The sequence below is a fragment of the Tinamus guttatus genome, unplaced genomic scaffold, assembly GCF_059628265.1.
Source record: "Tinamus guttatus ecotype Peru unplaced genomic scaffold, ASM5962826v1 Tinamus_guttatus_pri_ptg000060l, whole genome shotgun sequence".
NCBI lineage: Eukaryota > Metazoa > Chordata > Aves > Tinamiformes > Tinamidae > Tinamus > Tinamus guttatus.
The window spans coordinates 4,719,342-4,734,386 of NW_028288594.1; the positions used below are offsets into that span (position 1 = coordinate 4,719,342).

The 15,045-nt window shown below is 50.5% G+C and overlaps 1 protein-coding gene across 1 annotated transcript; it reads right to left on the reverse strand.

Annotated features, from left to right (window-relative positions):
* Positions 1–43: 43 nt before the first annotated feature.
* On the reverse strand, positions 44–14,801 carry RETREG2 (reticulophagy regulator family member 2). Its single transcript, XM_088519529.1, has 9 exons — positions 14,569–14,801; positions 11,840–11,946; positions 6,789–6,819; positions 5,908–6,043; positions 4,484–4,568; positions 3,584–3,721; positions 3,174–3,268; positions 2,199–2,334; positions 44–1,506 (listed from the first exon to the last, which is right to left on the reverse strand). Exons 1-9 carry the CDS (start codon positions 14,784–14,786, stop codon positions 761–763), a joined length of 1,692 nt encoding a protein of 563 aa, XP_088375655.1. The 5' UTR covers positions 14,787–14,801; the 3' UTR covers positions 44–760.
* Between the last annotated feature and the right edge of the window lie 244 nt (positions 14,802–15,045).

The window sequence follows — 15,045 nt, forward strand, 5'->3', positions numbered from 1 at the left end:
GGGTGAGGCCTAGGTCCCGGCAGGAAGAAACTGGAGCAGCGAGCGGGGGCCAGGAGTGAATTTCATTGATTGCAAAATCTCCACAGCCACACAGTAGCAGAACTCAAGTCAGACACGGAAGAAACCAGGTATCGCTGACACCCTGTTCCAGCAGCAAGGTGGAAAAAAATGCTCACGGGCTGCAGAAAGGGCCCCTCTGCATCACAGAAGCCCTCTGCTTCCCTCTCCATCCCGCTACCCACCACCCCACACCTCCTTTCCCCCTACCCCTAGCCCTTGAGCGCCAAATCTGACTGTGCACCTCGTCCCTCCCCCCAACCTCCACCCGTGAAAGTTAAAATTATTTACACTTTCAGCCATTTAAAAACCCAATAAAATAAGATTGCATATGTCCTACTGGGGATTTGGGTATTAGCAGCCGCTACAGCTAGCTCGGTACTCTGCGTGCAAAACGAAAGACAAACAGAAGACGGACCAAAATACTGCACCATTACTAGGAAGCGTTTGCTGGGGTGGGTGTTGCGCTCGTGTGAGGCTCCCGCGAGCCGGCTCCTGCCCACTTGCGGGGCAAGGGCTCCCCCCAGCCAGTGAAGGCTGGGCTCTAGAAGGATGGAAAGGACTGGTTATTCCTGACACAGCACATTAACACTGACACTTTTCCATCCCAGTCAACACAAATATCTAAAACCCACTGCACGTTGGCCATGCGAGTTCTTCCTTCTTTACAGTGATGGAGAAAACAGGGACGCACAAAGAAGACCTAAGACACAGATGCTGCTGCCATCGCTGCCTCCTCCTCCTCCTCCTCATCTCCTTGCTTCAGCTGCTCAGCTGGTGCGGATGAGGGAGAAACCGAAGCCAGAGCAGCAGGAGACTCCTTTGCTTCTTGCTCCTCTCCAAGCCCTAGCTCTACATCCATTTGCTCCAGCTCCCTTTGATCCAGTAGCTCAAAGTCATCTCCTTCCTCCTCGTCCTCGGGTGAAGCTGCTGTCTCTGTCTCCACCGCTTCGGTCTCTGACAGTTGTGCTTGAAAGCTCAGTTTCTCTTCAGGCTCCGTGGGGAGGAATTCGGAGAGGGAGGGCCCCTCGCTGGCCTCCGAGGACCGCAGCAGCGCGGAGAGGGTGTTCTGCACCGCGGTGGTAATGGCAGTGGTGACAATCTCCTCGCTCAGCGTGTCAATGCAGATGCCCAGGCCTGCAGCAGGGCCAGGCTTTGGCTCCGCGTCGCCTCCTGCCGCTTGCCCGCTCCCATTGAAGTGCGTATTTACAAAATGGAGAGGAGACGCCAGGCGAAGGATGGAGAGGTCAGAGTCTGCAGCCTCCTTCTCTGCTGAGTCCAGCTCATGGGCAACATGGGCAAGCTCAGGACCCAGAGGCACACCGAATGCATCTTCATCGCTCTGTGGTCCCAGGTCTCTGGAATGATACTCTTCCACGGAGGGGAACTCTGCCAGGTCCTTGGAAAATGCCTCCTCTGGCTCACTGTGCAGGCTCTGCTGATCCAGGTCTGAAAGGCACCAAACATTAGCAATGGCACTAAGGCTGGCTCCCCTGCCTCGAGCCAGCTGCTGACACCTCCCCACTCACACACCAAGCTCACTCCTAGGGGCCCTCCTGGTTGTAGGCGCACAGCGGCATGCAAGTGTCTGCACCTGTTCTATTCTCCGAATGGGACAACTCACCTCATGGCAATTCGCCTACCAGTTCCTCCCCAGATGCTCAAGCAACCACACCTGAGCCATTACCTTCACATTCTTCACCACTAACCAGTGTTTCCTTGGGCTCATAAGGTAGGTAGGGTGGCGGCTCTGACCTGCTGTACCCCGTATCAGTGCCTGAGTGTGCAACTAGAGACACTGTACAGCTATTTCTGCTGGTCTGATCCATCCTCCTGTTCTCTGCCAATTAGCCAATTAGCACAGACTTCGACAATGGCTTTGCTCTCTTTTTGGAGTGACAGAACACGGTCTTGTGAAATGAGCTGCAGCTGGAGGAAGATAGGACCAACTCTGGATCATAAGTCAGGACATGCTCTGCTGCTATTACTGTTTTTTTTCCCTCCACACTTTCTCCTGCAAATAGCCGTCTTATCTCCCTATTGTCCTGCTAGGGCAGATGAAATGGCCTTACTCAGATCCCAAAGCTGTTTCGGGACAATACCTGGAGGACGTGGAAGATATCAAGTATCCCATCACGTACCTTCCGAAACGTCCGTCAGCTGAGGGGTGGTAGCCCTTGAGACAGAAAAGCCCCCGCTCTCCAGGATGGATGCCTCCTCGTCAGAGAGCTCAGAATCCGTGATGGACAGGGCCAGCGCCGTCTTCTTCACATCCACCTGCACGGGATGAAGGCAGAGGGATAAATTACCACTGCTGCCTATGGACTCCACACAAGCAAGTTTCCAGGCAGTTGTTCTTTGTTGAAAAGACTCTGCACAGGGACAATACAAAAGTAATGAAGGGTTGCACAAAGTGATTATTGCACTGCCACGGAAGGACAGTCTTGACTCAGTGTTCTCCTGCAATAATGAACTGCTGGAAACTTTGCTAGCTCTTGGTGCTGAATCTGGAAGAGCCAGCACAAGGTAGAGGTTAAGCTCCTTGAGGCCTCCCTGCAAAGAGCTTTGTGCCTTCCCCCTCTCCCGGGACTGCCAAGTTGCACAAAACTCTTTCCCTGTCACACTGGGCCCTAGGAAGACTTCTGCTAGCAGCAGCAGGTCCAAATATCTGCATTCATTTGGAACCTAGGGCTTCAAGCACAAATCTTCAGCAAAGGCAGGTGCTAGTCCTGCTCCTTCCACCTTTCCAGGGGTAAGCTGAAGCCTGTACACATTACACCCAGACAGCTGGTTTCTTCAGGAGACACTTGCATTCTCTGACCATGAGGTGTTAGTATCAAAGTAGCTCTGCAGCTCAGCAGAGGAAGCCAGAGCATGGCTGATTCTGCTCTGCTACAGCATCACCAGCCCCGTGATGCTGGATTCCCAGTGCCCAGATTGCAGACACAGCTTTCACCAAAACATTCCCTGCCTGATGGGGATTTAGCATAGAAATAACTCGCTCCTCCATGTCTGCTACCAGTGTAGCTGCACTCTAGGTGAGAGCTGTACTCAGCTCTTGTTGCTACAGATCACGGAGGAGGGCCTGGTGCTGCGTAGCCCCTCTGCGCTCTCACCACCGGGGAGAAGCCGGACAGCTCTGCCTCGCTCTCGCTCTCCGTCTCCGCTGTTGGCTCGTCACCCGCCGCAGGCTCGCTCTTCCCTTGCCGCTCTGTGAGAAAGGGAGGAAAGGCTTGGACGTGAGCCTGAGCCAGGAATGTTATTCTTTTGCACATCACTTATCACCACTTCTACCCTGTGACCCAGAGACAATTCTCATCTATTGCTCTGTTATTCACAGGATAACAGGCAGTTGCCTGCCCAGTTGTCCTCCCCATAACTCTCAAGTTTCAGTCTCTTTCGCTCTGCTCCATCACAGCTGTTCACCCCTACACTGTTGTCAGGAATGTGCCTGCACTGCCTCTTTGTCAGGCTCCATCCTGGGAGACCAGTGCTGCAGAAAGCCAGAGAGAAGGCAGGTCCTTACTCTTCTTCTCATGCTTGTGGTGGAGCGTCTCTGCCTTCATGCTGTAGTCCAGTTTCATCAGGACGGGCTCCAGTCGCGTGTACATCCTCTGGATGAGTTCGTGGTAAACCACGAGCGGCCAGAGCAGGATGCTGAGCACTGCGAACACAAGGAACACGAGAGCCAGCCTGAGTGCAGCCTAGCCAACAAGAAACTCTGCGTCAAGGGAAGCGCAGCTGGATGACAGGGGCTTTGCCATCTGACTCTACCCAAAAGCCTCATCCTCATCTCTCCTACTTACTGTGAAGTTGCTTAATTAGCCAGCTTTTCCTAACACATCTCCATCTTCATTCACATAAGGATACTGACCTACATTATGATAAAGCATAAGCCTTCCCCTTCAGCTGTCACATCCTAAAATCGGAATATGCAACAGAGTCCCTGAAGTGGGCTTACTAAAACAAAAATCACTGAGACTTTTATAAGGTAGCAGCTCATATGTTGACATGCTAACAGCAGACCACCTGAACAGTTTTCAGTTAGCAGGGACTCATGATGCAGTGAAGAAAGGTCTCAAAGCTCAATGTACAGTTCCTTTAAAAACTCTCCATTTCAAACCTGGCAGACAGGGATTTGCCCACCCAAAGAACTGAGAGGCTGCAGTTTTCTGCTTCTCTGACAGCAGGGCCCCAGCAGCAGGTGGAGGAGGAAAACGATGTTCTAAGCAGGGCTCCCTCTCCTGACTTTGCAGCTGTACTGCATGCACACACTGAAAGCCACAGACTATGCAAGGCACACTGCCTGCACTGACTTATCATTTAGAGCAGATCCGCTCAGGAAAACCACGGCAATGCTTCTTATCAGCAGCACAGGTAGGCCACATTTTAGCTCAAGTCAGATAAGAGAGCTGCTTATACTCACAGATGATGTAGGAGATCATTATCCCTGGAACATAGTGTCCAACTATAGCCAAAATCAGGCAGCCTGAACAGACACTCATGCAGAACTGAAGAAAGAGAGAAAGAGAGGAACAAACAGAAGTCACAAGAGGCAGAGATATATCTATGCATTTTGATGCAGGAAAAATCCAGTTAGAGCAAGGGAGAGATGCTCCTGACAAACTCAGTACACCAAACTCCCTGCAAGCAGTTCAGGCGTTTATTTTCTTGCCCAACTTTACATCGAACATGTTCAGATGCTGATGACTGCAGCTTGGACAGGCTGATTGGGTTAAGCTCTAAGCATACAAAGAGATTCAAGCACAGGAAGATCAAGGTAAAATTAAACAAATCTTTGGGAGAGTTCTGAAAACTTCCTTCATGAATTGAATACTGTTCCCGGAGGTTAAAATGGATTCTCAAATTGTCATTTTTGAGTATATTTCCTTCTGCAGAGCTCATACTGTTAAAGAAGCCTGTATTGTCCTGACAGAGACAGGAAGCTGTAACAGAGCCACCAGACGATGTGTCACTGCCATGCAATAAACCAGCTGGCAGAAGCATTAGCAGAACCCACAACCCCACCAAAAGGGTCTTGCTTCTCCAGAGAAGATACAACAGCTTGTACAAGCTCATAGCTTGTCTTGTGTTCTCCAGGAGTAGCGAGAAGCAAGAACGGACACCCTGCAAGCCAGGGCATGGGTTAAAAATACCAACTATATCCAACAGTGGAAAGCTTCTGTTTCAGAAAGCTAAGGGCTTTGCTTCTGATTAACTCTGTCTTTACAGACATCTTGGTCCCACTGCCCTACTCCCTTGCTGATCAGTGTTCTAACAGAAGAGGAGCAAACAGAAGTGACAGGAACCTGCTTTTTTTGGTACTCTAAACTCCAGCAAGCCTGATATAATCCCATGGGCTCGTCTGTAATTTTTTTTTCATGATGCTAAGGCAAATCCTGTCTATAAACCCTCTTCAAACAGCACACGTCACAGCTATCAGAACATGCTTTATGAGAGGTTTCCATGCACCCAGGAACACTGCTGCATTTGGACCTGGCTAGCAACAATCTGCAAAGTAAGGAGGACCAGATTAAAGCGTGGAGGGGAGCCTGTTGATTTCACTTTTCCTCCTCATCCCAATCAAAGAGCTTCCTTTGTACACTAGGCAATAAAACAAAGCACAGCTGGCCATTCACGGAAGGGGTTAACTTCAGCTCTAGCTTACAAATCCTGGAAGCCAGTTACTCATTACTTAAGCTTCCTATAGCATGGTGTGAAAGTAAGAAATAGCAAACGTTAAACAAGGATAGCAATTGTAAAATATTGGTCTGACATTCCTCCATCTCCCAGGCCATCAACATTGGAGAGAAAAGCCCCTGCACAGAAGAGTAGGTGTCTCCAGCTTACCTTAGCAGGATTTTGCCTCTTGTACTGTAGCAGTTCCTGCAGGTACAGCCTGAAGGTGACCCAGCTCTCTGCCAGACAGTGGCACAGCTCAGGGACACTGAGCAGGTGAGGCTGTGCCCCTGAAGTCACCCCCTCACTAGAGACAGACAAGAGCAAGAAGACAATCTCTGAACATAGTTCGTTTTCTTTGGGGGTACAGCTGCACAATGAAGAAGAGCTCCCTACCAAGGGCTTGATAAATATTGCCCTTATCTTTAACTGAACTACAGAAGATACTTGATTTGTTGATACTTTTTAAGCAGGAACAGCCAAGAGACACCCGAGCCAAGCAGCAGCAGGCACTGTGCTACAGCATCCCCATGCTAGAGGCCCAAGATGCAAGGTGATTTATTGAAAGCGACACAGACAGAAGCACTGGAGGTGGAACTAGCTACGCGCGTTCTTTAGCATCGAGTCCGAGATGACAAGGGCGCGGAGCTGGGGCCCATAACCACAGCCAGACACAGGATGCAAATTACGCCATTACAGACAACACACAGGGCCTGCAAAAATCACTCTCAGGGATCTCTTTCTCTCTGAAGGATTCTTAAAATAGCACAGGATAGATTCTCTTTGTCTATGTTTTATTTAGGGAAGAAGTCCTAGAGTTTCTAATGTCAGAAGAACCTGAGCTTTATTGCTACTTGAAGAACATTAGCTTTCCCCAGAGTCTCAAGCTGCGGCTCCTGAGCTGATAAACAGCTCCCAGTGCAGGAAAAACTGCTATAATTTCACAGCAGGAGCCATGCAGTCTGCAGACAACAGCAAAGAGGGCAGATGAAAGTGTCACATTAAGGTGTGCCTGCTCTCCCCTCCCACAAAGGAGCACCCAGTGAGCTTACCTGTCCCCTCCGGGCTCCTCCGATGGCTGTGCTGCAAGGAGAACAGAGGATATTAGCCAGCCAAGTGAAAAATAAAACATGACATTTTTACTACTTGAATAGAGCAGAGCTGGAGATAGATGATCGCTAGCTAGGGATGCACCCTGGGGACCTTCTTCACGCTCACATGCAAGTAGGAATCACACTAAAGACTGGCCTGGAGTTTGCACAGCGCAGGCTGCAGGGAAGCAGATGTGGGGAGCCACAGAGGCCAAAGCACTGCTCTCATGTGCCCCAGCACATCTTGCAGCCTGTGTTGACAAACGAGTGGCACAGTGCTCACATTCGAGGTGCATTCCACCACGAGCGCATGGGTTTTCCAGTGCCGGGAGCATAAAGCTTATCCTGGACCCCCATACAGTCTGACAACGAAGTCCCCACAGGATGTGGCACTGCATTACAGACCAAGAGCAGCTGCCCGGTCCCTGTCATTCACAAAGGGCTACCAGCACAGTCTCCACGCTGGGCAAAACTTCAGCTCCTGCCATGGCACTGAACAAGGCCCCGGCAGCTCTCTGCTGCAGTTCCACTGACCACAGTCCCTGGCAGGATGCTATAGTGCACACAAATGCCACAGACCTCCCCCATCTCTGCCCTCTCCCATGGAATTAGCTACAAATAGCCATCTCATGTATAATTATCTAACTGCAGGGTGCTTAGGTCCCCTGGCAGCACCTCATGCCAGGAAGGCACCAACTTAACTATACTGCTAAGGTTTGGCAGCTTGGCTGAGAACAAGGTGAAGCACCCAACACAAGGATGATCAAATGGGGACTCTCCATAGGGCTGAAAGGAGAGCAACATTTCAAGGGCAGAGTGCAAATATATTTGCGCTCTGCCCCCAGACACATACAGAGAAGAAAAAAAATAAAACAAAATCTCAAATATTGTGATCACCAGAACTCATGAGCTTGATTGCTTATAGAATTGGCCCTTCTGCCTAGTTGACTCATGTCTAAGGATGCATAAGCTTCAACCAAAGCTTCTCCAGCATCAGAACATTTCGAAGTCTGCTGTTTTAAATAAAGTCCTTGATCATATTGCCAAGGCCATTCAAGGGGTCTCTACCCTCCTCTACCTGTCTGCCTACTGTCCTGAAACTTGTAGGGACAAAAGTATCTTTGAGGCTGTCTGGCCAACAGCAAAATCGGTTCAAGCTGTCCAAGAGGTTCAATCCATGGGACCATGCCTGCAACAGAGTGTGTTGCTGTATTAAGGCGGCTAAAACAAAGGAAGAGAGTTTATGCTCAAAGACCAGGCTAGTTGCTAGAAATGAGCTTACGAATGCAATGTGGAGGAAAAAAAGGGGAGGGTTGAAGCCTCCCTGCAGTCACCAACCAGATGCAAGGCCCAAGAGTGGAAGTGACTTCCCCAGGGAAACGCACAGAAGAGATGAATATGCTTCACTGCCAAGAGCAAGTGGGATTTCAGGCTCCAATTTAACCCTCGCTTCATTCCCACAAAAGGGAGTAACTGCTCACAGTGGCCTTGTCCCCATCCTCCCATGACACAGGATATTTGGCCAAGTATGTCAGCCTCCTCCTCTTGCTGCAGGCACTGCACCAGGCAGCCTGCACAGTGCGGGGAAGGGAGGAGGCAATTCTTTGAGAGCGTGACCCAGATTTCCAGTAATCTGCCCTGACAAGAGGAGTCAACTGCTCTCAGATTGCGTTGCCTATTCGCTCCTCTACCCATGACTGTTTGGCACAGCTCTCTGGGCAGCCAGTAGCCACTGGCCGTGAAAGGAACTCAAGTTTATTGCCCCAGAGAGAGCAAGAAGTGTTATGGATGCAGCTTTACCCACGCTGAGCAGTTGCTTCTCCCTCGTAACAACCACTGTTGTATTTTGTTACTGCGCTCAGGAATCTAAAGCTGCTTAAGCACAGCATGCAGAAATCCAGCTGTATCTCAAAGCCTCACCTTTTACCTGTACTAGGTGACTAAAAGCACAGATTTGGCACTGGCCTGTCTATGATTGCTGGCTATACTGGTTGTACCAGCTACCAAACAAGCTGCTGGCATGCTTGCTCACCGCACTCGGCTGGATGTGCTCTGTAGATACACCAGCAACGCTGGTGAAGGGCGGAAATTCCAAGCAGCATGGCACAGGAACTCCACATTTCCAGGCTGACTGCAGCGTCCAAGCCATGACAAACACACCAAAACAGAGACTGAAACAGTTGCCCTCAATTGCTTTTTCTGAGGGCGTCAGAGAAACTTGTAATCCAGGGGAGCTCTGGAACATTTCAGCAGACTGCTCAGCTGATGCAACTTACCTGGCAAAATGAAAACTTTCTTAAAAATCAATAGTGTCTTGCTGCATACATTAGTGTAGTCTACCTGCTGTCCATCCCAATGCCCTGGAGTCTTACACTGGTTGGAGGAACAGTACAACCACCATCAACCTACAGAGTGATCCTAGAGATGGGCCAAATCCACTCAAGTAAGACTTAACTCCAACGTGTGCCACAACATTGTTGAGCACCAGTACAATTAGGCGAGAAACCAGGACACCCATCTGGCCTCAGTCACTGTCTGAGACATCGCTGTCAGCATTTCACACTAAATTGTGGATTAATAGGAACCACTTGACACATGCCAGACTGTCCTCAGAGAGCAGTGAGCAGCACAAGAGTTTAGATTACATGTTGGTACTGACAAATTATCACTGCCGGATTCCTCAGCTCTTACAGGTTTTCAACACTTCTGCAAGAGACATTCTTCATCAGTGCATGAACTTCAGCTACAGCGCAGGGGCCCTTTTTAAGGAGTACCAGCATTCGCTCACAGTGCAGCCATTGCTTAAGTTCTCTGCTAAACTCCAACCAAGCACAACCACCAAGCAACAATGCTGCAAAAACAACCCTACTTGGTAGCCATTTCAAGAGAAAGTGGGGATGTTTCCTAGGTTGTTAAACACTTTGCTAACTGCTCCACACAGAGGTGGTTACATGAAGTAAATATACTGCAAGGGAGCTGAAAATACCCAGCCCCCTCTGACAGGTCCTAAAAAGGTTGTGCGTGTTGGTGCTGTTAGAGTGCCCTTATTCACAGCATGTGAGTAACTGCAGAATAAATGCTGGGGTTTAATGCCAGCATTCCTCCAGCAGTGACATTTAAGCAGCACCCAAAACATACAGAACTGCCAAAAGCTGAGGTTTGTGTATATACATGCTAATTCTTAAAGGTGTGGTACTGACCTATTTCCAAAAACACCTGGAAAGGTTTATAGGAAGCACTAAGGAGGAAAGCCACAAAGCTACAGTTCTGATTCATGGGAAGCCAGAGCCAAACCAACCTCCCTAAGTATCTAGCAGTGCCAATTCAACCAGAAGGCTCCTCAGGTAAGCACTACAGCTTCCTCCTTGCAGGGTTGAGGAAATGTGGTTCAGTGGAAAAAGCTGGAATCAGGATTGTAACTTAATCAGGTACAACATAAAGCACAAATGTATCCCTGTTCTTTGGTGTCAGCAGCAGAGAGGCAGAAAGGAGCTGGAAGGGAGCTAAACATGAAGACCATGACCAAGGAGCAGCTCAATAGGATGCACACTAACTTCTTGCAGAACTGATGACACAGAATTAGCCCAACTCCTTTTTTCCTTTTTTTTTTTTTTTTCTTTCTCCCCATTCTTCACACCGCTCTGCATCACATACATTGATTTCCATATAGATTTCCCGCTTCCTCTGTGATAATGCAACTTTTACAAGCCTAGCCCTTTTTGGTTAGGTTCTACTCTCACCTGCCTCAATAACACCATTCTGTATAAGGCACCAAGTCTTTGCATTTCTGGACATGTTTCAAATGAGATGTTTTGGGTTGGGTTTAAACTATTCCTTAAAAAAATAATGTGAATAAGCAGGAAATTAAAATGGCCAGTCCAGTTTGGCTGCCTAGTTACCTGAACCGCACAAAGCAAACAGTTTGAAACTACAGCTGAAACGTATCTAATCTTATCAGGACTTCTGTGAAAGCACCCTTTAAGCCAGTACCCTTTTAGGTCACATAAAGGGTACCTTACAAACATACACAGAGGGGCTTTCATTCAGAAGCCCTTCCTAGAGTAGGGGGTCAGGGACAGGGGACCCCCGGATGCCTTTGAACAGCAGCAGTAAATGAAGTAGACAGGTCTAGGTCCAGTCAAATAATAATTCCAGTGAAGGAGGTACTTAAAGCAGACAGCAGCCAATCCATGCCTATCATCATAATGAGAGTACTGCTCTTGTTGCTATCGTGTCTGAGGTTGGCAAAGAACCTTTAATAAACGAAAAAGATAAGCCAAGTGATCAGACTCACTGAATGCTGTTCAGCACAGGTATGATACCGTCCTCACTGTTAAGACTTCACCAGCCACTCTATGTGCCCGAGACAACGTGGCTCTCCTGCCTTGCCTCTCTCCTCTCTGTACTTAACCCAAGCCACCACGATTCAACCCCCTGCTTTCTCCCCCTAGCTCAGCTGCCTTTATATTCTCCGATCCGGACTGACCTTTTCACCATGACACTCGCAGGAGAGAAGGGGTACCCACATCTGCTAAATTACACACCTAGCAGGAGTTAAATTCTGCACAGAAAGAGGGACAAAAGACGACAAGCATGCTTAATATGTTCCTTTCTAAACTGGCTAAGAAAATCTACAATTTGAGAAATTCTGTCCGGCAGAAATGCATCAACAACCCTCTCACCGGCTTCTCTGACAAGTTTATCTGAGCTCGCTGGGCCATATCAGTTACTCTCAAGCAACTCGAGCACCTCTCAGTACCAGGAGCAATTCTGACAGGCCTTTCTTTTGGTCCAGGCTTGCTAAGGGCTACATCCTAATACTCCGGGAGACACCAGGATACAAGGGGCAGCAACAGGAACAAAGCCTGAAATTAGAGAACAAACAGTTCTCTGGGCTGTTTTCTATGGCTTAAATGACCTATAACAGAGTCAGGAAAAAAACAATCGTGGCCACAGGGCAGGAGCTGGTAACACCAGAACTGCATCATCAGCTACAGTCACTCATCACATACCTGAGAAGTCAAATAGGAATCTGGGCTTCCATCTCTCCAGCAAGAGAATGCCAAGAAGGGACATGCTGAGGAGAAAGAGGGGTCTCAGGGAAGTTGACGAAAACAACCTAGAAACCAAAGGGGAAATTGTTAGTCGGGGGTAATGCTAGGGAAAGGCAATCAGTTACTGTTCTTGATGAGCAGAAAAATGCTATTCAGTGTTGAACAGAGCAGAGACATCCAACTACTCCAGGCCAGTGCAGAAGCCCTGTACTCCACAGCACCCACCCAGCCATGAGAACATCCTCAGAAGGTGCCTCTGCCACTACCCAGCTGTGATGGGACAGGGACAGCCTGTCACCTCCACGCACGCTCCGCCCCGGGCTATGCTAGATAATGTAAATACAAATTGCTGTAGCAATTCTGCTCTGCAGAAGGCTGCTTGAGAAGTAGCCTCTTCTCTGCAAACTTACGTCCCATCTGTGATCGTAACATCCAATGCCATTCCCAGGTAGCACCAAAACAGATTCAATATCAGCTTCCAGATGCCTTTTTTTTTTTTTTTTTTTTTTTAAATAGCAAACGCTAGCACTGAAGTGGTTTAGTTGTTCACTTGACTTCCTCCTGAGACCTTTCATATCACTCAAACACCAGCAGATACCCATGCAGACCCAACATCAAAGCGTTTAGCTCCCCACTTCATACAGATCCAGCAGCAAAGCTCCCAGGTTAGGACTGGAGCCAGCAGTGGCTGTTTGGATTCCCACTTTGATCACCACTTTGCTCCAGCTCAGAGATGCTGTCTTTAAGTCACTTGAAAGTGCCACCAATTCTCACGTAGCCAAAGGAAATGCTATCACTCCTCCATTAATGAAAATTCCTTTCCGGAAAGTAAAAGCCGCTCAGGTGTTTTATCTTGCTCCTTTTCAACAAATATTTGTCAATAGCTAATAGCAAACGCACGAGCCCATGACCAGAACCGCAGAGCGCACGCGCTGTGCTGAGCAGTGCGGGGAGAGCTGTGCTCACCATCAAGTTAGAGGTAGAGGACTTGAAATTTCGAGATCTGTCTCACTGGGGAACACAAAATAAAATCCACATTCTTTCCAAGGACTTATGGAGGCTCTATAACGACCTAAACAACACAGCTTTCACGCCTTCTCTCAGGACAACAACTCTGTAACTTAAAACATCAGCTCAGGAAGAATTTCTTCCTGTCCCCTCGTCCCCTTTCCCAATTTATGTATTTCAGCTACAGGATTCAGACTAAATGCTCCATGGGACCGTAAATAATTCCTCCCCCTCCATGATATTTAAATCTCTCTCTTCTGTGCTGTATTCTGGGCACTCTTTGTTCCTCCCGCAACCTTTTCATACACAGTCCCTTAGTCATCATACTATACTGTTCCTGTGGTCTCATGGCAACATTTCCCTCTCCTGCTAACTTCAAAGCTCTGCATTTGAACCTTTCCAGTTGTCAGAGAAGTCCAAAGTCATTTAAGTACCCAGCTATCATCTACACCTCTGAATAACCTTATGGATGAGGGAAGAAAATATAAGCAGCCTCTTCACGGTGATTTCAGAAGCTGTTTGGTCACATATTTCCTCCCACTCCCCCTTCTCTGACTGCAGCCTGTCCTTTCCTGTCTCATCCACAACTATCATTTAACTCTTTCCCTGAACAGTTTTGACCGTTTCTGCTCGGAAAGCCACCGGCTGAGAACATCTTGCCAATACAACTGACTCACTGTTTATACAAACAAACAGGATGTTTTTATTCCCATGCACAGCTGGACTCTGTCACTCACACTCCAGACTCATCATATTGCTGCTGTGTCCATGAGACGAGCAAGCAGGGAGGGCGGCATGGTGGGAATACGCTCGTGCTGCAGTCGAGCGGCCTTGGTCTTCCCCAAAGATCAGCGTCCTCCAGGAAGAGATCAATGAGCAGACAGGTTTAAACAAACCACCCATCAGCCTTCCACTCCAGGAAACGATCAGGTTTGCCCAATGTTAAATGAGACCATGGAGCAAGGACGCAGAATTTAACTAGAAATGTGCCTGGGCGAGTCTCCAATTAGGCACAGCAGCTGGGAGCTGCGCTCTATTATCATAGGACAGATCGTGTCCAGCCTCTTTGGCACTTGGCTCGCATCAGGGAGGAGCCTGTTTATGCTTGTCAAAGGAAAACAGCAGGGTTACTCCTGGATAAAAACATCCTCTGGAGCCGTTTCTTGCGGACTGTAGCCGCGCTTGTCCTTATCGCAGAAACATAGATGGCAGGCGCTGCAGACGGGATTAGATGGTGCAGCAGTTCCCGAACACCCTGGGCCACAGATCGTTGCCAACCCTGACAACTTACGACAAGCAACCGCACACCGTCATCACCAAGGTTTTAATTAAGAGCACCCTGGAAGGCCTCGGGGGCGTGCTGCAGCCCTCACCGCAGTCTCCCAGACCTCCATGGGGGGCACGAGGGCAGAAAGGCCGCACGGGCACCCACGAGGCCTGTGCGGGGGTCCCTCGGGTGACTCCGCGGGCTGCCGCACCCCGCTGCCCCCAGGCAAGGGGCCTGCGCGGGCCCGTGTCCTACGGGGGCTGCTCGCGCGTGACCGGGCATTGGGAAACGCTTTGTCTGCTCCCGCCCCCGCCGCCCCCGGCCCGCCGGGCCCAGAGGCGCCTCGCCAGCCCCCAGCGCCTCGCACCTCTCCCGCTGCAGCGGCGCCCCCCAGCCCCGTGCCGACGCTCACCAGAGGGCCCCGCCGAGCGCGGCGGCCGTGACGAGGCTGTGCAGCGGGCGCTCCCACACGAGCAGCCGCTGCGCCGCCGCCAGCGCCGCCTCCCAGCCGCGCAGCCGCTGCCGCAGCGCCGCCGCCAGCCGCGCCGCCGCCACGGCCGCGGCCTCCTCCTCTTCCTCCTCGGCGGCCGCCGCCGCCGCTGCCGCCTCGTCGGCCCGGCCGCTCGCCATGGCTGCGCTCCCGGCGCCGCCGCGCAGAGGGCGGGGGCGCTGCGGGCGCCGCCGGAAGGGGAAGGCGGGGACGGGGGCGGCCGCGCCGGGCGGGCGGCTCCGCCTCACGGGCGCCGCGGCCGTTGGCGCGCCGCGCATGCGCGGGGTGGTGGGGGGGGAACGGAGGGCGTGCGCCGCGCATGCCCGGTGGGCGCTGGCGCGGCAGCGCGCGCTGCGCAGGCGCGCCCGGTGTTCCCCTGCGCCCGGCACCGGAAGAGGA

What these genes read in the sequence shown, in the direction of transcription:
- RETREG2 (XM_088519529.1), bottom strand. Translation starts at nt 14,786, where the DNA reads ATGGCGAGCGGCCGGGCCGACGAGGCGGCAGCGGCGGCGGCGGCCGCC. An exon ending in GCGCTCGGCGGGGCCCTCTG is followed by an intron (nt 11,947 to 14,568) that starts GTGAGCGTCGGC and finishes TTTGGTTTCTAG; the next exon opens with GTTGTTTTCGTCAACTTCCC. An exon ending in CCACAAGCATGAGAAGAAGA is followed by an intron (nt 3,269 to 3,583) that starts GTAAGGACCTGC and finishes CCTTTCTCACAG; the next exon opens with AGCGGCAAGGGAAGAGCGAG.